The sequence below is a fragment of the Pleurodeles waltl genome, chromosome 2_2 (assembly GCF_031143425.1).
Source record: "Pleurodeles waltl isolate 20211129_DDA chromosome 2_2, aPleWal1.hap1.20221129, whole genome shotgun sequence".
In the NCBI taxonomy this organism is placed as follows: domain Eukaryota; kingdom Metazoa; phylum Chordata; class Amphibia; order Caudata; family Salamandridae; genus Pleurodeles; species Pleurodeles waltl.
This window is the reverse complement of record NC_090439.1, coordinates 590,426,698-590,447,435: the sequence shown is the minus strand read 5'-3', so window position 1 is coordinate 590,447,435 and position 20,738 is coordinate 590,426,698. Positions and strand designations below refer to the sequence as shown.

General features: G+C 49.6%; 1 protein-coding gene across 2 annotated transcripts in view; it reads left to right on the top strand.

Annotated features, from left to right (window-relative positions):
- Nucleotides 1-20,738, top strand: part of PRKDC (protein kinase, DNA-activated, catalytic subunit) — a 2,139,921-nt gene that overhangs the window by 1,612,305 nt on the left and 506,878 nt on the right. For both annotated transcript variants that reach the window (XM_069220133.1, XM_069220131.1), the window contains one exon: nucleotides 15,516-15,690. In XM_069220133.1, the coding sequence (XP_069076234.1) occupies nucleotides 15,516-15,690 (175 nt within the window). The remainder of the gene's footprint in view (nucleotides 1-15,515; nucleotides 15,691-20,738) is intronic.

Below are 20,738 nucleotides of genomic sequence, written 5' to 3'. Positions count from 1 at the left end.
AAAAACAGTGAAACAGACTGGCAAGTAGGCCACAAACCATGAGCACTGGGGCCCTGGGTAGCAGGATCCCAGTGACACAGTTAAAACACACTGACAAACGGGCCAAAAATGGGGGTAACCATGCTAGAAAGAGGCTACTTTCTCACAGCATCCCTCCAATAGGAGGTAAGTAACACACTAGATATGTACACTAGTAATCAGAAATAGGCAAAAATAGCAGTAGAAAACAGTGCAATAGTTATAGACAACGGTGACCCTTGGGAGCCCAAATTATATACTAAAAAAATAGAATGCGAATGCAGGACCCCTACCCAGGTAAGTGGAATGTGTAGAGGGGAGCTGGAAGAACTAGGAACCCCAAAAGGTAAGTGCTGTAGTGCCCCCCAGCAACAAGGAAGAAAGGAGTAAGTTACTGGATTTTCCCCAAACAACCAAAAGGACTGAAAAGCTGAATAATGCACCACCCAGACGACTGCAGGAAACTAGCAGTGGATTCCTGAAGAAGAATACTTGAAAAAGAAGGGGACCTAGTCCAGAAGTCGCAGAAGTATCCAGTGGTGGCAGGAGCCACTACCTACCTGTCTGTGGTTGCAGGAGTTGGTCGATGGTAGGATGAAGATGGTCAGCAGTACAGCCCTGGAGTAGGTGAAGAGTTCCTGGAGGATGCAGTCGACGTCCCACACTGGATGGAAGATTGCAATCTATGTGTGGTGTGGAAAAGCCACTAACAAGCCTTGGCAAAGGCAAGAGTCGAGGTAGACGAAAAGTGGAGCTGCTGGAGACCAGCAAGGTCCAGGAGGACTTCAACCCATGGGGAGGAGAGTCCCAGGGGACTCTCAGAGGTGGAGAGAGTCCCCAAAAGAAGAGGCAGCCCCTACAGGAGACCCATTAGAAAAGGACCCAGGAGTTGCAGAGGAGCCCATGCAGCACAACTGAAGAAGGGTCCCACGCCGCAGAAGAAGCACACAGAAGGCTGTGCGTGGCAGGGAAGAGTCCTGGGGCTACACGAAGCCTGAAGATCCCTCAGAGGAGATGCCAACAAGCCCTGGTAGCTGCAAGAGATGTGGTGCATAGGGGTACTGTCCTGCATGAGAAGGCAAGGGCTTACCTTCACCGAAGATGGACATCTGGCAGAGAAGACCAAGGGGAGCACTCCAGACCACCACATGTGATACAGGATCCACACAGCTCAGGATGAGAGGCGATCCATGCAGCCAGTTGTCATTGCAGTTGGTGCCTGCAGATGCAGGCGAGTGACTCCTTCACTCCAAGGGAGATTCCTTCTTCCTTCTCATGCAGACTGAAGACTTGCCACCCTCCGAGGATGCACCGCCGGGGAAATGTTGCAGAAGCTGGAAGGAGCTGTGGAAACAATGTTGCAAGCAGAGTCTTCGTCGTGGATGCAGATTGTCGGTTTCTGGAGGGTCCAGTTGCAGTTCCTATGGCCAGAAGTTGAAGTGTACGATGCAGAGGAATCCTGCTGGAGTCTTGCTTGTCGAATCTGAAGACCCACTCAAGATGGATCTAAATAGCCCTGGAAGGGAGATTGGTCGCCTAGCCAGGTGACCACCTATCATGAGGGGGCTCTGAAGTCATCTGCCTAGCCTGGCCACTCAGATGCTTCCAGAGGTCTCTGCCTATCTTGGATTCAAGATGGCAGAATCAAAGGACCCTCTGGAGGAGCTCTGAGCACCACCCCTTGGGGTGGTGATGGACAGGGGAGTGGTCACTCCCCTTTCCATTGTCCAGTTTCGCACTAGAGAAGGGACTGCTGGTCCCTGAACCAGTGCAGGCTGGTTTATGCAATTAGGGCACCAAATGTGCCCTTCAAAGCATACCAGTGGCTTAGGGGAGCGCTACCCTTCCCAAGCCATGTAACACCTATTTCTAAAGGAAGAGGGAGTTACTCCCCCTCTCTCAAAGGAAATCCTTTGTTCTGCCTTCCATGGGCTTGAGGTACTCAAGCATCAGGAGAGCAGAAACCTGCCTGAGGGATGGCAGCAGCTTGGGCTTCCCAGAAAACCCCAGAAAGCTGGTAGGCTCAATGCTCAGGGTCCTCTAATGAGACCACAGAGTGCATGGAATCATACTTTCAATACTGGCAACAGTATTGGGGTATGATTCTGACATATTTGATATCCAACATGCTTAGGTTCGGAGTTACCATTATGTAGCTGGACATAGATAGTGACCTATGTCCAGTACACGTGTAAAATGGCGTCCTCCGCACTCAAGAAGTCCATGAAAATGGAGCTGGAGTTTGTGGGGGCACCTCTGCTCATGCAGGGGTGCCCTCACACACGGGTACTTGCACCCTGCCCTCTGGGCTAGGAGGGCCTACCATAGGGGTGACTTACAGTGAACTGGTGCAGTAACCTGTAGTGAAAAGGGTGCATGCACCCTTTCACGCAGGCTGTAATGGCAGGCCTGCAAATAAACTCTGCATGGGCTCCCCATGGGTGGCATAATACATGCTGCAGCCCATGAGGGACTCCTGGTACCCAGTGCCCTGGGTACCATATACAAGGAACTTACAAGGGGGTACCAGTATGCCAAATACAGGGTGTGTCTGGTCCAAGCAATGATGTTTTAAGGGACAGAGCATAGTCACTGGGGTCCTGGATAGCAGGGTCCTAGTGAACACAGTCAAAACATAATGACAACAGGCAAAAAGTGGAGGTAATCATGCCAGCAAGAAGGTAATTTCCTCTACCCAACCGTGGCAGGTAGGTCAGGGCCAGCCTTCTGCAATCAGGAGAGCCAGCAGGAATAGTTGGAGAGCCCCCCAGCAGGACCCTCCGGAAGCAGGAATGGAGTCATAGGAAGGCCTCAGCAGCACAGCAAAGAGGGATACCCACATCACAGGAGTTGCAGGGTGACTGTCATTCTAGGAGCTGGAGAGTGTTGGAGGCTGGGTCTTCTTGGAGCTAGGAGGTCTTCGTACTGAAGAACAAACAAACCTTGGCTACGACAAGCAGACGTGGTGCACGGGGGTTCCAACCAAGCAGCTCCAACGAGGGACCTCAAATTTCCAGTTGCAAGAAAGATAGGTCAGACTTCTGAAGAGCCATCAAACCACCACCTGTATTGCAGAGCATTGGAGAGTCTGTGGGACAGCAGGATCCACAAGCCGGTCATTGTCATTGAGGTGCCTGTGGATGCAGGGGAGTGTCTGCTTCACTTCAAGGGAGATTCCTTTGTGCTTTTCTAAGTGCAGGCAAAGTCCTAGTGACTCTGCAGGGTGCACGCCCACAGCCATGTGGTTGCAGAAGTCTTTAGAGAAAGTTGAAGCTAAGTTGCAGCAGTAGCCCTCTTACTGTTTACTACAAGTTTGCTCTTGGTTCCCGGAGAACAGCAGCGGTTCTGGTGCCCAGGTTGCAGAAGTGTTTTGCAGAGGAGACTTGCAGATGGTTCCTGAAGATTTGCAGATTAATCTAGGGACCCACCCTCAGGGGAACCCTTAAGTGACCCAGGAAGGGGTTTCAACACTTATTGCAGTGACGCACTGTAGGAAAATGCCCCTGTTGGCAAGGTTACCCCCTAACTTTTTGATTGAAAGTGTGCTGGGACCCTTCTAACCAGGCCACAGCGCCAGTGTTCTTTCCCTAAAACTGTACCTTTGTCTCCACAATTGGCACAGCCTGGGCACACAGATAAGTCCCTTCTAAATGGTACCCCTGGTACCAAGGGCCCTGTGGCCAGGGAAGGTCTTTAAGGGCTGCAGCATGTATTATGCCACCCTGGGGACCCCTCACTCAGCACATACACACTGCCTCATAGCTTGTGTGTGCTGGTGGGGAGAAAAAGTCGACATGGCACTTCCCTCAGGGTGCCATGCCCACACCCCACTGACTGTGGCATAGGTAAGTCACCCCTCTAACATGCCTTACAGCCCTAAGGCAAGGTGCACTATACCACAGGTGAGGGCATAGCACTATGCCCCTACAGTGTCTAAGCCAATTCCTAGACATTGTAGGTGGAGGGTAGCCATAAAGAGTATATGGTCTGGGAGTTTGTCAGACACGAACTCCACAGTTCCATAATGGCTACACTGAATACTGGGAAGTTTGGTATCAAACTTCTCAGCACAATAAATCCACACTGATGCCAGTGTGGGATTTATTGAGAAGTGCACACAGAGGGCATCTTAGAGATGCCCCCTGCATGCCAGTCCAACTACTAATGCTAGGCTGACCAGTTTCTGCTAGCCTGCCACATCCAGACAGGTTTCTGGCCACAAAGGGGTGAGTGCCTTTTTGCACTCTGTCACCAGGAACAAAGCCTGTCCTGGGTGGAGGTGCTTCACACCTCCCCCCTGCAGGAGCTGTAACACCTGGCGTTGAGCCTCAAAGGCTCAAGCCTGGTGTTACAGGGCACCAGGGCACTCCAGCTAGTGGAGATGCCCGCCCCCGAACACAATCCCCATGTTTGGCAGCAAGTCTGGACGAGATAATGAGAAAAACAAGGAGGAGTCACCCTCCAGCCAGGACAGCCCCCTAAGTGTCCTGAGCTGAGGTGACCCCTTCCTTAGAAAATCCTCTATCTTGCTTTGGAGGATTTCCCCCAATAGGATTAGGGATGTGCCCCCCACCCCCCAAGGAAGGAGGCACAAGGAGGGTATAGCCACCCTTAGGGACAGTAGCCATTGGCTACTGCCCTCCAGCCCTATACACACCCCTAAATTTAGTATTAACGGGCAACCCTAAACCCAGAAAAACAGATTTCCTGATGACCTGAACAAGGACTGCTGACCTGAAAGCCCAGCGGAGAAGATGGAGACAACAACTGACTTGGCCCCAGCCCTACTAGCCTGTCTCCAGACTCAAAGAACCTGGAACAGCAACTCATCCAGCGGGACCAGCCACCTCTGCAGACTCCGAGGACTGCCCTGTAACCCAAAGTACCAAGAAACTCCCATGGACAGCGGTTCTGTCTAAACAACAAAGAAGAAACCATCTTTAAAGGGACTCCAGCCTCACTCCAGAAGCATGAGTCCCCAACACTCTGCACCCAACGCCCCCGGTTTGTGTCCAGAGAAGCCAACGCTGCAGTGAGGACCCCCATGATGTGGACACCCTGAGACGACCTCCCTGCAGAGAGAATCCAGAGGTTCCCCCTGAGCTCGACTGCCCGGTAACAAAGAACCCGACACCTAGAAGAAGCACTGCACCCTCAGCCCACAGGCCCAAGAGGAACCAACTACCAGTGCAGGAGTGACCAGCAGGCGGACCTCATTGTTACCCAGCCTGTGGTTGGCCCGAGAAGCCCCCCTGTGCCTGCCTGCATCTCCAAAGTGACCTCCAGGTCCCTCCATTGATTTCTATTCAAAACCCGACACCTAATTTGCACACTGCACCCGGCCAGCCCTGTGCCGCTGAGGGTGTATTTTGTGTGCCTGTTTGGGACCCCCCCCGGTAGTCTACCAAACGCCCCTGGTCTTCTCCCCGAGGAAGCAGGTACTTACCTGCTAGCAGACTGGAACCGGAGCACCCCTTGTCTCCATAGGCACCTATGTTATTTGGGCCCTACTTTTACCTCTGTACCTGACCGGCCCTGTGTTGCTGGTGCTGGGTGTTTGGGGTTGACTTGAACCCCCAACTGTGGTCTGCTATGCCCCGGAGACTGAACTTGTAAGTGGTTTACTTACCTGCTAAAGTAACTTGTACTTACCTCCCCCAGGACCTGTTGATTTTTTGCAGTGTCCACTTTTAAAATAGCTTATTGCCATTTTTGCAAAAACTGTGTATCTTACAGTTTTTTTCTTGAAAAGTTCTACATTTACCAATGCCAAGTACCTTACAATTTATGTACTTACTTGAATTCTGAATCTTGTGGTTCTAAAATAAATTAAGAAAATAATATTTTTCTATATAAAAACATATTGGCCTGGAGTTAAGTCTGAGTGTGTGTTGCCATTTATTGCCTGTGTGTACAACAAATGCTTAACACTACCCTCCGATTAGCCTACTGCTCGACTACACTACCACAAATAGAGCATCATTATTATCTATTATTGCCACTATCAACCTCTAAGGGAACCCTGTCCCTTGTGTGGTTTCACCCCAGAGCGGGAACTGGGGTTTTTGCACTGGTGCAAACCTGTTTATACAAAGAGGGCACCAGATGTGCCCTTCAAAGGAGTCTGATGTTCACCTTTGCACATAGACACCTCTATCTAAAGAAGAGTTAGTCACACCTTTGTCCTATAGGAAATTCTTTGTTCAGCCTTCCCCTGTCCAATTTAGGCTCAGCAGCAGGAGGGCAGAACAGTGTCTGGGGCCATGTTCTGATAGGCTTTTACATGGTTAGGTGGCCAATCCTCCTCTGAGGGCTATTTAGGGTCTCTCCTGTGGATTCCTCTTCAGATAACGAATGCAGGAGCTCACCAGAGTTCCTCTGCATCTCCCTCTTCGACTTCTGCCAAGGATTGACCGCTGACTGTGCCAGGACACCTGCAAAACTGCAACAAAGTAACAAAACGTCTACCAGCAACATTGTAGTGCCTAATCCTGCCGACTTTCTCAACTGTTTCCTGGTGGTGCACGCTCTGAGGGGTGTCTGCCTTTACCCTGCACTGGAAGCCAAGAATAAATCTCCCGTGGGTCGACTAAATATTCCCCCTGCTAACGCAGGCACCAAACTTCTGCATCACCGGTCCTCTGGTTCCCCTCTCATCTTGACGAGCATGGTCCCTGGAACACAGGAGTTGGATCCAAGTGACACGACAGTCCAGTAGTCCTTATGTCCAAATTTGGTGGAGGTAAGTCCTCGCCTCCCCACGCCAGACATTAATCCTCTGTACTGCATGAACTGCAGCTGCTAGGGCTTTTGTGCACTTTTGCAAGGAATCCTTCATGCACAGACTAGCCCAGGTCCCCAGCACTCCGTCCTGCATTGCTCAACTCCGAGTTGACCTCTGGCTTCGTGGGAGACCCTCCTTTGTAGTGTTGAGACAACCGCCGTGCTCAGTCTTCTTGAACCCGTGTTCAAGGACTTCTGTGGGTGCTGTCTTCTTGCGCGTGGACTCTGTGTTGCTGAGTGCCCCCTTTATGTCCCCTCCCAAGTGGCAACATCCTGGTCCTTCCTGGGCCCGGGCAGAACCCTTTTTCTTCAACTGTGACCTTTGCAGCTAGAAAGGCTTGTTTGCGGTCTTTCTCCATAGAAACAACTCTGCATCCTCCGGCACTCCGTGGGACATCTTCTGCACAAAGGAGAAGTTCCTAGCACCTTTTGTTGTTGCAGAATCTTTAGCTTCTTCCATACGGAGTCAGCCCTTTTGCACCTTTATCCGAGATTTAGTGGGCTCCTGCCCCCCTACTGGACACTTTCACGACTCCTGGACTTGGTCCCCTTCTCTTGCAGGTCCTCAGGTGCAGGAATCTGTCTTCAGTGCTTTGCAGTCTGTTGTGGTCTTTGCAGAATCCTCTATCACGAGTTTAGTGTGTTTCTGGTGAAGTAGTATCTCTTTACTCCTACTTTTCAGGGTCTTGGGATGGGGTATCTTGGACACCCTTAGTGTTTTCTTACACTCCCAGCAACCCTCTACACACTACACTAGCCTAGGGGTCCATTTGTGGTTCACATTCTACTTTCAGAGTGTATGGTTTGTGTTGCCCCTAGGCCTATTGCATCCTATTGTATCCTACATTGTTTGCACTATTTTTCTAACTGTTTTTGGTTTGTGTGTACATTTTGTGTATTTTACTTACCTCCTAAGGGAGTATATCGTCTGAGATATTTTTGGCACATTGTCACTAAAATAAAGTACCTTTATTTTTAGTAACTCTGAGTATTATGATTCTTATGATATAGTACCTATATGATATAAGTGGTATAGTAGGAGCTTTGCATGTCTCCTAGTTCAGCCTAAGCTGCTCTGCTTTAGCTACCTCTATCAGCCTAAGCTGCTAGAACACCTCTAATCTACTAATAAGGGATAACTGGACCTGGCACAAGTTGTAAGTACCACCAGGTACCCACTATAAGTCATGCCAGCCTCCTACAACACCCCACGCCTGAGAATCTTGTTATCCAGGCTTCCTCTTCTTCAGGCGCATTCCCTTCCGCACCCCCAGATAGGGAATCCAAAAGGCTGGAACAGTTTGGCAAGAAGTTATTTTCTTCCTCGAGTCTCGCGCTGCGGTCTGTGAACATCGCATGCCTTTTGGGCCACTATTCCCACATTTTTGGGATACGGTTGCGCAAGTCCTGCCACAGATACCGGAGGAGGCCCGTGCTATTGTCTCCCAAGCTGTGAACGATGGGAGAGATGCGGCAAAGTTCACAATCCATTGTGGGCTGGACTCGACCAACACTCCTGGCAGATCGGTTGCTACTACGGTGGCCTTACGGCGCTACGCCTGGTTGCGTACTTCTGGTTTTTCGGGGCTTGTCCAACAGTCACTCATGGACATGCCCTTTGATGGCTCATGCCCCTTCGGAGACAAAGTGGACTCTGACTTGGAGAGAGTCAAGGATTCCCAGGCTATGGCTCGGTCCCTTGGTCTTTCCCCTGCCCCTCGCCCCCCTGTCCGCTTTTTGACCCTTTTGCTTTTGTGGCCATTGAAGGGGCTCCCTATTGCGCCCTCCATCCAGCCTCCATGCCGCCCATGCTTTACAGCCTCTGTGTGGCGGGGGACGCGGAATCCCACGTGGCCGTGAGACAGGGACCCAGAGGTCTGCCCAGTCCACCTCTGCCCCCACTGCAGCCTCCAAACTCTCCTAGTCCGTCCCCTCACTCCCGTGCAGTTGGTGGCAGGTTTCGCCATCACCTGCCCCACTGGGAAAACATCACCACGGACAGGAGGGTTTTGCAGATAGTTCGAAAGGGCTACTCCCTCCCTTTCAAATCTGCTCCACCAAACATGCCTCCATCCTTCAGTCACCTTCTAGAGGATCATTTGGCGCTTCTCCGCCAGGGTCGCAACTCTCTTGGCCAAGGGAGCAATAGAAAAAGTCCCTGTGCCCGAAGTAGGTGGTGGTTGTTATTCCCGCTACTTTCTGATACCCAAAAAGGACAAGGGCTTATGTCCTATCCTAGACCTTCAGGACCTAAACTAGTTCCTCAAGAAGGAGAAATTCAAAATGCTCACCCTGGCTCATGTTCTGTCTGCCTTGGACCCAGGAGACTGGATGGTAGCGTTGTACTTACAGGATGCTTAATTCCACATCCGCATCCTTCCTGCCCACAGACATTACCTACGATTCGTACTAGGTCACAAGCACTTACCGTGCTCCCCTTCGGCCTTACCAGCACTCCTCGGGTGTTCACGAAAGTGATGGCAGTGGTTGCAGCTCATTTGCGCAGGTTAGGGCTCTCAGTCTTCCCCTACCTCAGCGACTGGATGTTGAAGGCGGACTCACCCCAAAAAGTTTTCTCCCATCTTAAGACTACGGCGAACCTCCTGCACACGATGGGGTTCATAAACGTGCTGAAGTCACACCTGACTCCCTTTCAGACACTCCCTTTCATCAGAGCTGTTCTAGACAAAGTGCAGTTTTGGGCTTATCCTCCTGAAAGGCGAGTCCAAGACATTCAGGCTATGATTCTGATTTTTCGGCCTCAGTCTTCGGTTTCGGTGAGACTGACTGAGGCTGCTGGGCCTCATAACCTCCTGCATCCTACTAGTAACACATGCCAGATGGCATATGCGGGCTCTGCAGTGGGACCTGAAGTTCCAGTGGGTGCAGCATCAGGGGAATCTCTCTGACATGGTCCAGATGTCGGAGGGGACTGCGAAAGACCTGCAGTGGTGGCTTTCGAATCCGCATTGGGTCCACAGCAGATCCCTCTCCCTTCCCCAACCAGATCTCTCTATAGTGACAGATGCGTCACTTCTGGGTTGTGGCGGCCACATGGGAGAGGCGGAGATCAGAGGGCGATGGTCTCTGCCGGAGTCTGGGCTCCATATCATTCTTCTGGAGCTCTCATCGATCAGGCTTGCATTGAAAGCATTCCTTCCTTCTCTCAAAGGGAAAGTGGTGCAGGTGTTCACGGACAATTCTACTGCCATGTGGTCCTGCAACAAACAGGGCGGAGGAGGGTCCTGGACCCTTTGTCAGGAGGCACTATGCTTCTGGAGATGGCTGGAACTTCAGGGCATTACCCTGATGGTTCAACATCTGCTGCATTCCCTCAACGCCAGAGCGGACAAACTCAGCCGTCGATTACGAATGGCGTCTCCATCCGGAGTTGGCGCAGGGTATGTTTCAGCAGTGGGGAGAGCCTTGGTTAGATCTGTTCGCCTCCGCAGAGAACGCGCAATGTCAGCTGTTTTGGCAATTGGAGTTTCCAAGGCGGCACTCGCTCAGAGAAGCTTTTCGTCTCGAGTGGAACTCCGGCCGTCTTACCGCCTATACCTCTTCTGCCCAGAGTTCTTAAGAAGATCAGGAACGACCAGGCCCAATTCATCTTGGTGGTTTCGGATTGGGCACGGAGAGTATGGTATCCAGAGCTATTGAGCATGTCCATCGATCCTCCACTCAGACTGCCTCTGCGGGCGGATCTTCTGTCGCAGCATCAGGGGACGGTTCTTCACCTCAACCTGTCCAACCTCCACCTTCATGCGTAGAGATTAAGCAGCGACAGATGACTGCTTGTGAACTTCCACCCGAAGTGTGCGATGTTATCTTGGCTGCCAGGCGTCCATCAACAGAAACTATATACGCCTGTCGTTGGAATAAATTTGTGACATGGTGTACCAGCAATTCTGTTGATCCCCTTTCTGCCCCTCTATCCGAGGTTCTTCTGTTTATTCTTTCTTTGGCCCAGCAGGACTCTGCTTTGGGCACCTTTAAAGGGTATTTATCTGCAATTTCGGCCTTTTTACGGCTACCTGATCAACCCTCACTCTTTAAAACTATTGTGAGTAGATTCCTAAAAGGACTCACCCATTTATTTCCTCCCATTCCATTTATCATGCCTCAGATGGACCTCAGTCTTGTACTTACTTATTTGATGTGTACTCCCTTTGAGCCAATGCATAATTGTCCCCTGCGGCTCCTCACCTTCAAAACTGTGTTTGTTGTTGCTATCATCTCTGCTCGCAGGGTGAGTGAGCTTCAGGCCCTTTCCTCAAAACCTCCATACTTGTTTGTGCATCCTGACAAAGTAGTGTTGTGCACTAAGGCTTCCTTCCTTCCTAAGGTGGTCACACCTTTACATGTAGGCCAGTCCATCACTCTGCCTACTTTCTACGCACCCCCACATCCTTCCCTTGAGGAGGAGAGAGAGACTACTGTCTGGACCCAAAAAGAGCATTGGCGTTCTACCTCAATTGTACTAAAGATTTCCGGGTGGACGATCAACTCTTCGTTGGGTATGTGGGTGCGAAAAAAGGGAAGGCGGTGCAAAAGCGTACCATCTTTCGATGGGTGCTTCTTTGCATCAAATTGTGCTACGCTTTGGCCAAGAAGCAACCTCCTGAGGGCTTACGTGCTCATTCCACCGGAGCAACTGCTGCTTCCACTGCATTAGCATGTGGAGTTTCTGTTCTGCTTATCTGCCAGGCAGCTATGTGGGCGTCCCTGCACACATTTGCTAAACACTGCTGTCTGGACAGTCAGGACGGCTACTTTGGTCGTTCGGTCCTACAGGACTTCCTAGTATGATCTTGGTTCGCAGCCCACCACTGAGGATGGCATTGCTTGGATATCTATTCTAAGGTAAGGAATCTGCAACTCGAAGTCTCTATCAGATGTACAACTTACTTACCTTCGGTAACAAAATATCTGGTAGAGACATATTCTAGTTGCAGATTCCTTACCACCCACCCATCGTCCCCGCTTGCGAACTGATTTCTAGGGACAGGGATTCCCCCTTTCGGGTCCTTAGCTCTGGCGCACCAATCTCAGTGTTCTTATCGGCTCTGTGCTTTGTTGTGGAAAGGCGTTAAAAGAAACTGACGTCACTGCGCTGAGATGGGGCCTATGTACTACTCCCGACGTCATCACAGTGACTACGACGCACGCGGAGTCGACCAACGATACATACCGAAGTGCAAGGGTATTGCTCAAATTAAAATCTCCGCAGCCCATGGGAGACCCCTGGTGTGCCAGTGCCCTGTGTACCTGTAGGAAAGTACCATCTTTCTTGGCATGTTACCCCCAATTTTACCTGTATGTCAGTATGTTTTTGCCTTTCTCACTGGGATCCTGCTGGTCAGGACCCCAGTGCTCGTAGTTTATGGCCTAATGTGTGTGTGTCTGTATAGTGCTTGACTGTGTCACTGAGGCTCTGCTAATGAGAACCTCGGTGCTTATGCTCTCTGCTTTTAAATTTGTCACTATAGGCTAGTGACTTCATTTACCAATTTCAATTGGCACACAGGACCTCCCCCTTATAAGTCCCTAGTATATGGAACCTAGGTACTCAGGGCATTGGGGTTCCAGGAGATCCTTATGGGCTGCAGCATTTCTTTTGCCACCCATAAGGAGCTCAGACAAACCCTTCCACAGACCTGCCATTGCAGCGTGCATGAAATAACGCACACGTTATTTCACAGCCATTTTCACGTCACTTAAGTAACGTATAAGTCACCTATATGTCTAACCTTCACTTGCTGAAGGTTAGGTGCAAAGTTACTAAGTGTGAGGGCACCCTTGCACTAGCAGAGGTGCCCCCACATAGTCCAGGGCCATTTCCCGGGACTTTGTGAGTGCGGGGACGCCATTACACGAGTGCACTACATATAGGTCAACACCTATATGTAGCTTCACAATGGTAACTTCGAATATGGCTATGTAAGGTGTCTAAGATCATCGACTTGTCCCCACATTCCAAATATGGTATTGGGGAGCCAATTCCATGCATCCTGGGGGCTTCACTATGGACCCCCAGTACTGCCAAACTAGCTCTCTGAGGCTTGCACTGCAGCTACAGCTGCTGCCACCTCACAGACAGGGTTCTGCCCTCCTGGGGTCTAAGCATCTCAGTCCCAGGAAGGCAGCATTTACTTTGGGAGCAGGGTGTTATAGCCTCTCCCTTTGGAAATAGGTGTTACAGGCTGGGGAGGTGTAGCCTCCCCCAGCCCCTGAAAATGCTTTGAAGGGCACAGATGGTGCCCTCCTTACATAAGCCAGCCTACACCGGTTCAGGGACCCCTTGTCCCCTGCTCTGGTGTGAAACTGGACAAAGGAAAGGGGAGTGATTACTCCCCTGTCCATCACCACCCCAGGGGTGGTGCCCAGAGCTCCTCCAGTGTGTCCCAGACGTCAGCCATCTTGCTTTGCAAAGTGTTGGGGCACCCTGGAGGCCTCTGAGTGGCCAGTGCAAGCAGGTGGCTCAGAGATCCCACCTAATAGGTCCACACCTGATAAGGTAGCCAATCCCCCTCTCAAGGCTATTTAGGGTCTCTTGTGTGGGCTCTCTTCAGATTCTGCTTGTTAGTTTCCTTCAGGAATCCTCTGCAACTACTTTATCATCCTCTGACCTCAGATCAACCACAGCCTGCTCCAGGAACCGCTGTAACAGCAACAAGGTATCCACAAGAGATACTTTTCTTCTGCAACTTCAGCTCCAGCCAGCAACTGCAACAGTTTGCACTGTGTGCACACTCTGAGGACTTCCTGTCTTCACCCTGCACCAGAAGGACCGAAGAAGTCTCCCGTTGGGTCACGGAGTCCCTCCCCTGCTCACGCAGGCACCTTCTAAGTCGATGACCGGTACTCTTGGACTCCTTTCACAGCGACGAGCGTGCTCCTTGGAACACAGAGGGTCGACCCCATTGACACAGACTGTCCTGAGGTCCTGCTGTCGCAATTTGGAGGAGGTAAGACCTTGCCTTTCCCCAGAACGACAGTACCCCTGTGCACCACGTCGTCTTCACTTCCTGAAGCCTCTGTGCACTACTTGCAAAATTCCTTCATGCACAGCCTGGCCCAGGTCCCCAGCACTCTATCCTGTAACGCTCAACTCGCTAAGTTGTTCTCCGGCGGCGTGGGACCTTCTTTTGTAGTGCTGCACCAACCACATTTTGCACCTCCTTTGTCCCTGTGTCCAGGGACTCCAGTGGGTGCTATCTGGTGTCCTGAGGGCTCTCTAAAGTGCTGAGAGCCCCCTCTTCCTCCTCACACAGAGTTGAGGCCCCCAGGTCCCTCCTAGGTCCAGGTAGCGCCTAGTTGATGCAAAACATGACTTTGCAGGAAACAAGGCTTGTTGGAGGAATCCAGTGCCAAAACTCGCCTGCATCCAACTTCACGACGTGGGACATCCTTTGCATCTCACAGGAACCCGCTGGCATCTTCCTATGGTGCATTTCTGCAGTCTTCGACCAACTGTGGACTCTTCTTTTGCACCCTCTTTTGGGTTGGCAGGGGCTCCTGTCCTTCCTGGAACTTCTTTCGATTTCTGGACTTGGTCTCCTTCTTTTGCAGGTCTTCAGGTCCAGAAATCCTTTGTTGTTTGCAGACTTGGTTGGTTCTTGCATTAATTCCAATTATGAGGTGTAGTGTGTCCTAAGGAAACTTGCAGTACTTTACTCCTGCTTTTCTGGGCTCTGGGGTGGGGTAATTTACTTACCTTTACTTTAGTCTTACTCTCCTAGTGATTCTGCACACACTACACGTGTCTAGGGGGGAATTCGTGATTCGCAGTCTACTTTCTTAGTATATAGTTTGTGTTGCCCCTAGACCTATGTTCGCCCATTCAATTCTATAGCATTTCCTATTGTTTGCACTATCCTATGTCTAATTACTTTATTTTGGTGTCTACTGTATATATTGTGTATAATACTTAACTCCAGAAGGAGTATTACCGCTAAGATATTTGTGGTGCTGTGTAACCCAAATAAATGCCTTTATTTTTGGTAACACTGAGTATTGTCTTTACTTGTTTATAAGTACTGTGTAACTATAAGTGGTATTGCAGGAGCTTTGCATGTCTCCTAAGCTGCTCTGCTATAGCTACCTCCATCAGCCTAAGCTGTTAGAACACTACTATTTCACTAATAAGGGATAACTGGACCTGGTGTAAGGGGTAAGTACCCAAGGTACCCACTACAAACCAGGCCAGCCTCCTACAGTACCTAAGTACCATATACTGGGGACTCAAACTTGTGCATCAGTATGCCAACTGTCGGTGAAGAAATCACTTACCAAGTCCCTTTTAGAGGACAGAGCACAGACACTGGGTTCCTGGTTAGCAGGATCCTAGTGTACTAAAGTCTAGACACATTGTGACCAGGCAAAAAATGGGGGGGGGGGTACTACAACCAGAACCCAGCTTCTCACAGTGTTAATTTCCAAATCGAAAGCTGTTTCTGCTAATCATAAATAGAGATGTCACTAACAAGCTGCCTGCCACCCCTGTGCAGTTAAATATTCAGATGCCAAAGTTTGGCTCGGAGATGCATATATTCAGTGTTGCAGTTACTGTAAGAAAACACCACTGTGGTTGATATTTCCCTATATGTATTACTGATTGTGTGTTTGCCTGACAGTCATGTAAATTGTATTGTTATAATGTGCTTGAAGAATAGTGCCCACAATGTTTTCTGAGTTTTTATCCTTCTGTGTAGAACAACTTTTCAGTTTCAATGAAGATTTTGAAGAGTCTGCATAGGGAGAGTAAGACTAGAGAAGACTGGTTGGTCCAGTGGATGCACAGCTACTGCCGTTATAGTCACAGTCGCTGCCAGAGCCAGACCAGTTGTGAACAGATGGTTACTGTGATGAAGACCATTCCTCTACTAGGTAAGAGCATGAGTAAAACTGTTCGTGCTCTGTGTCAGCTTGCAGTTTTGAGGTTTCTGGTTTTTTAGAATAAAAAATCAGTTTGAAATAGATGCCGAATAAATTATGATATTCAAATGATAAAATACCTATGCTTTTTTCATTTGTATCGAAAAAGGATGTACATGAGGGAGATATGTGTTGCTGTATTATCTTTTCATTTAAATGTTTGTAAAATATCTCATACAGAAATTAACTTTCTCTTAATGGGATCTTAAAGCCCTTTACTTAGTCCATACAAACTAAAAGACGAATTGGGGGGGGGGTGTAAACGCTTACGAGATAGGTTCCAATGTTAAAGTCCTTGACACTGATATCTAAATGTACGTTGTTAGTATATTCAGAGGAAAGAAATATCCCAGTAACTCTCACCTTGCTACTGTGTTTCCTATGATTATTTTTTTATCTGATAGAGACTTCCAGCTGCAGTTTCCTTACCTTAGAACTATCACCAGGCGTCAGACTGGATCTAGAAATTGTTCGTGAGCAATACCCCTGTGCACTGGTAGGTGGCGTCATCTGTGCTGGAACTGATGTGTGTGCTGCTGATATAGGCACCACCCATGGGTGCTGACTTCAGTTCTTTTCGCAATAGTCACCACATATCTGGAGAAAGAGCTACCCCTTAGCAAGGTTTTTGACTAAACACTTTTTGATTTCTTTTTTTTTGTCGAAATATTTTTAGGTTTTTCCTCCTGGTGTGGCAGGGATGTCATCATGGAAGGTCGGCTTCAGGCCTTATGGTGCCTACCACTGATTGATGTCAGTGATGGATCCGCATCTTGTATGCCTCTGGTGCCACCACAACCCAAAGGCCTGAGCCGATTGCACGCTAAATACCCAAAGGCCTTGTGCAAGCAATCCCTCAAGCTTTTGGTGACTCAACATGCAGTGTTGTGACAATCAAGGTCTTGGTAGAGTGGAAGGTCCTGGGAGCGGTTGCAGAGTCAGAGATCTTCATCTCACTCGAAGTCGTCAGATCATTTGGTTAAGTCCCACCAACAGAAGAAGTCAAATACATCTTCGACTTCACCTTGTCCGTCGAGTGATGAGGTGGGAGAGCATCGTCATTGTCATCGTGAGGCCTGGTTCTGTGGCAGAAGCAGCGCCTGGGCCGTCTCCATGCCTCACAGGGTTCCGGGGGGCCTGAGCGACCCCCACCCAGTTAAGAATTCTGTGAGGTCATGCACCTCATATTAGGTTGGTCCTGTCCCTCTGGCCCACCTTTGATCCCTGAGGGTTTGGCAGGGCCCTTTTCTGGTTCTGCTCTGGCGGCTCCGGTGGCAGTTGGGCCCTTTGAATCCTTTCCTGGGTCTGGGCTATGCCGGTCATGCCACTTAGACCTTCCCCAGCTCCAGTCCTGATGTCGAAACTCTCTACCTGCTGGTGCCCACCGGCGGCGCTACTACCATTCAAATCCCAGACTCCGACACGGAACCAGAGTGCGTCGTGTGACACCGACTCAGACGCTGACTGAAGCCATGCTTTCCAGGCAGGAGACTGAGCCCTATTCTTATGATCTGGAACTCGGGGTATGAATGGGGCGGGGTTACTGGATCTTGAGAAATACCAGCTTTATGATACCATGGACTGGTGTGAGGATCTAGATGAGGCCAGTGGACAGGACTCTTCTCCAGATACTGGCATGCTTTCTTCCCCTACTGTGGCTACAGACAAGGGAACACCCTTCAGAATGCTGGTGAGGAGGATGGGCAATGTCCTGGGCCACAGTCTGCTTTTTGTGGCAGCCAATACGAATGTCTTGACAGAAGTCCATCAGCCATGAGTGTCCCCATCAAAACCGCTTCTCCCTTTTAATGAAGCTTTTATTGACATCCTTAGAACCTGGTCCAAGCCCAGCACAGGAGCTCATGTGAACAAGATGATTGCTCACTGCCACTGCCCTGCTCCATGGAACTCAAACTTCTGCAACACAAAAGAATGATGGGCGGACTGCTGAGATTTTTCAAACACTTACCTCAGTCACAGATCTGGGTTTAATCCATCGTTCTTTTGCTTGTCATGCCACCCAAGTTTGGACCAAGCCATATGCAGATCATTTTTGACCCTGTTCGCCATTGGAACAGTCCAGCCGAATTGCCAGGCCAGGTCCTCCCTGGACAGGAAAAAAGCATCCTGGGACAGATTTCGGGGTATGACCCTTGATCAGCCAGGTTAGCTTGAATCCAGTGGCACAGTGAGCAAGGGACCCACATCTGGGCATTCCCTGCCCACTTAGGGTTCTTTAGCAAGAGAAAAAGATGATGTTTGGAATGCTGAAACTTTTCAAACACTCACCCCTAGTTACAAATCTGGGTTTAATCCATTGTTCTCTTACTCACCATGCCACACCAGTTTGGTCCCAGCCATATGCAAATCAGTCTTGACCCTATTTGGCATGGTAACAGTCCAGCCCGAACTACCTGGCAAGGTCCTCCCTGGACCGTAAATGAGCATCCTGGGACTAGTTTCCTGGTATCACCCCTCATCAGTCAGGCTAGCTTGAATCCAGAGGCACAGTGAGCAAGGGACCCTACTTCTGGGTATACTCTTGCCACTTAGGGCGAACATAACACAGCAAAATGAAACCTGTAAGGACCCGGATCATTCCTTTCGTCTAGTCTTCAACTATAGACATTTACACAGTCATGCACACACTTTTGCAATTCCAAATTCACACAGTATGACTTTAATGAAGAATATAGTCCACGAAATATATAACGCAACTTTGGACATTTCCAATTGATTTTTTGCCAAAACATAGCACCGGAAAGCAGAGATCTCACCCCATTCAGCGCCGTGGGAATTTAAATAAAAGTCAGTTGGCTCCCACAAAGGTATCATAAGAGCTCAGGGTTGTTTGCTTCCCAATAAACATCAGTTTACAAGAAATTGACTCAGAAGCCTTGTCTTTTTTTAAACAGATTTTATTGAGTTTTGCTCATAAACAAACATGCAACACAATCTTGGGCAATGCAGGATTGACATTCAGTGCAATTATTGAACTTTAGCTAGATTTGTGCCAACTTTCCTCATGTAACCCACCTATGCCATTCCCACCCTACTCTGAGTTGGAGCAATACACTCTGTGATCTTGTTCAGCCAATTATGGGTATTCAGCCGATCCAAGAGTATGCATGCAGTTAGTGACTGTGAAGGGAGCAATGTTGCGGGTCGTCCTGTAAGGTTGTGAAACTAAAAGGGGCAGTCAGTAGATTATGGTGATGGTAGGGGTAGTGGCCGGAGAGTCTCCTATGGTGCAACCCCTGGTGATCCTATTCTGTCTGCACTGTGGTGTGCAGGTGCTGCAAACTATCCAGTAATACGTCCCATGCGTATGCATGTTCTAGCTTCCTGACCCCTCTACTTGTCTCTCGCAACATCAGGGCCCCCTCATAATCAGCCCACCTACCCAGCTTGCGATGCCAAGTCCAGCGGCGTGGGCCTTTTGGGTCTTTCCAGTGGTGTGTAACTTCACGTTTGGCGAATATTAGCGTGAGGTCTTGGAATTTACTAGTTACTTTATTCTTCGAGGTATGTGGAAACCAGTGGAGTAGGCAGTGCCCTGGGGCGGTGGGGAGTTCCCTGTCGATCAGGTCTGCCAGTATCCTATTGACTCTTTAAAGATGTGGGCATATCCAGGGACAGGTCCACAACATGTAGAGTGGAGAATGCCTAGGGCATGAGGCATTCTCCACTCCAAAGTATTGTCATTTTCTCAGGGTTGAGGTATGCCCTGCGCAATATATTAAAGCCAATTAGTTTAAAGTGTGTGTTTTGTGAGATCTTGGGAAATCATTCTAAGATTGCTTCCCAGACTGCTTCAGTGGCGGTTCCCAGATCCTCCTCCCATGTAGCTCTCAAAGCTTGTAAGGGATGGATAGTGTCTGCCTGCAGCGATATGTATAGGCATGTAATGGCTTTGTATGTGCCTGCTGAGTGCCAAATACAACATCTACAACATTTTTGGACCTGTGGTTCCAAATCCCCCGACCTCCAATGACCGCGAAAGACCACCATCATCGAGCCATAAACCAGGAAACGGCCCGGGGCAAAGTCAAATTCTTTGTTCTGTTCCATTAAAAAGAGGGTCCTGTTATGGAAAAACTATCCAACCCTGACGAGGCCAGCCTGGGGCCATTCCCTGAGAGCGCCCCAGTTTCCCCTGTGCAGCAAAAAAAACATGTTTATGGGGATGTCTTGAGTACTGTTATGCATTTAACTCAATGTTCGTGCCCAGCATTTTTTAATAACCTTGAACTCTACCGAGGTAACTGCAGTGGCACTGCTCACATTCAGGAAGGTCACAGCCTGGTCGTGCAAAGACGGGGCCAATGCGCTCATTTTCCTATCAGGAGATTGCCGGCCATCCATTGTGTATACCATTGGAGCTGGGCTGCTAAATTGTATGATTTTAAAATCAGGGTCAGTCTTCTAAGGGTGTACATCACCTTGCATATCTTATTTCTTCCCTGTCTCTGAGCAAATGAACTTGGGGGTAGGGTGGTTTCTTCTGGGAAGTCAGCCCTGATCCATATTAGAGGCAGTGCGGCCTTTGAAGCTCACCGCCTTAATGTGCCTATTCACTAGCCTGCTTGAGAGAAGGGAGGTGTGACCTCCTTCCTGCCCAAGCCTCTGTTCCTGACTCCTGGGAGTGAACACACTGCCTGGCAGGCGGTCAGAATCTTGCCTTTGTGGCAGCAGGCGTGGGAAAGTGCAGGCTGGTCAGCCAGAGCACAATGAAGATGGCGCAACCAGGTGGGTAACTTCTAAGGTCACCAACTGGGTGCATACCACGTCACATAGGACACACCATTTGTGTCAGGTGTGAGAAGGCAAGTTGTTTGATACCAAAAATGACATATTTTAGGGGTAATGTAAAGCAGTTGTCAATCTCAAGGGTGCCCGGTTGACAGTTCATGATCATATGGAGTGCTAACATTTATAGCACTTTCTAATGGGGACCTGCACTATATGGATATATAGGCCTGCCCTTGTAGGTCCACACC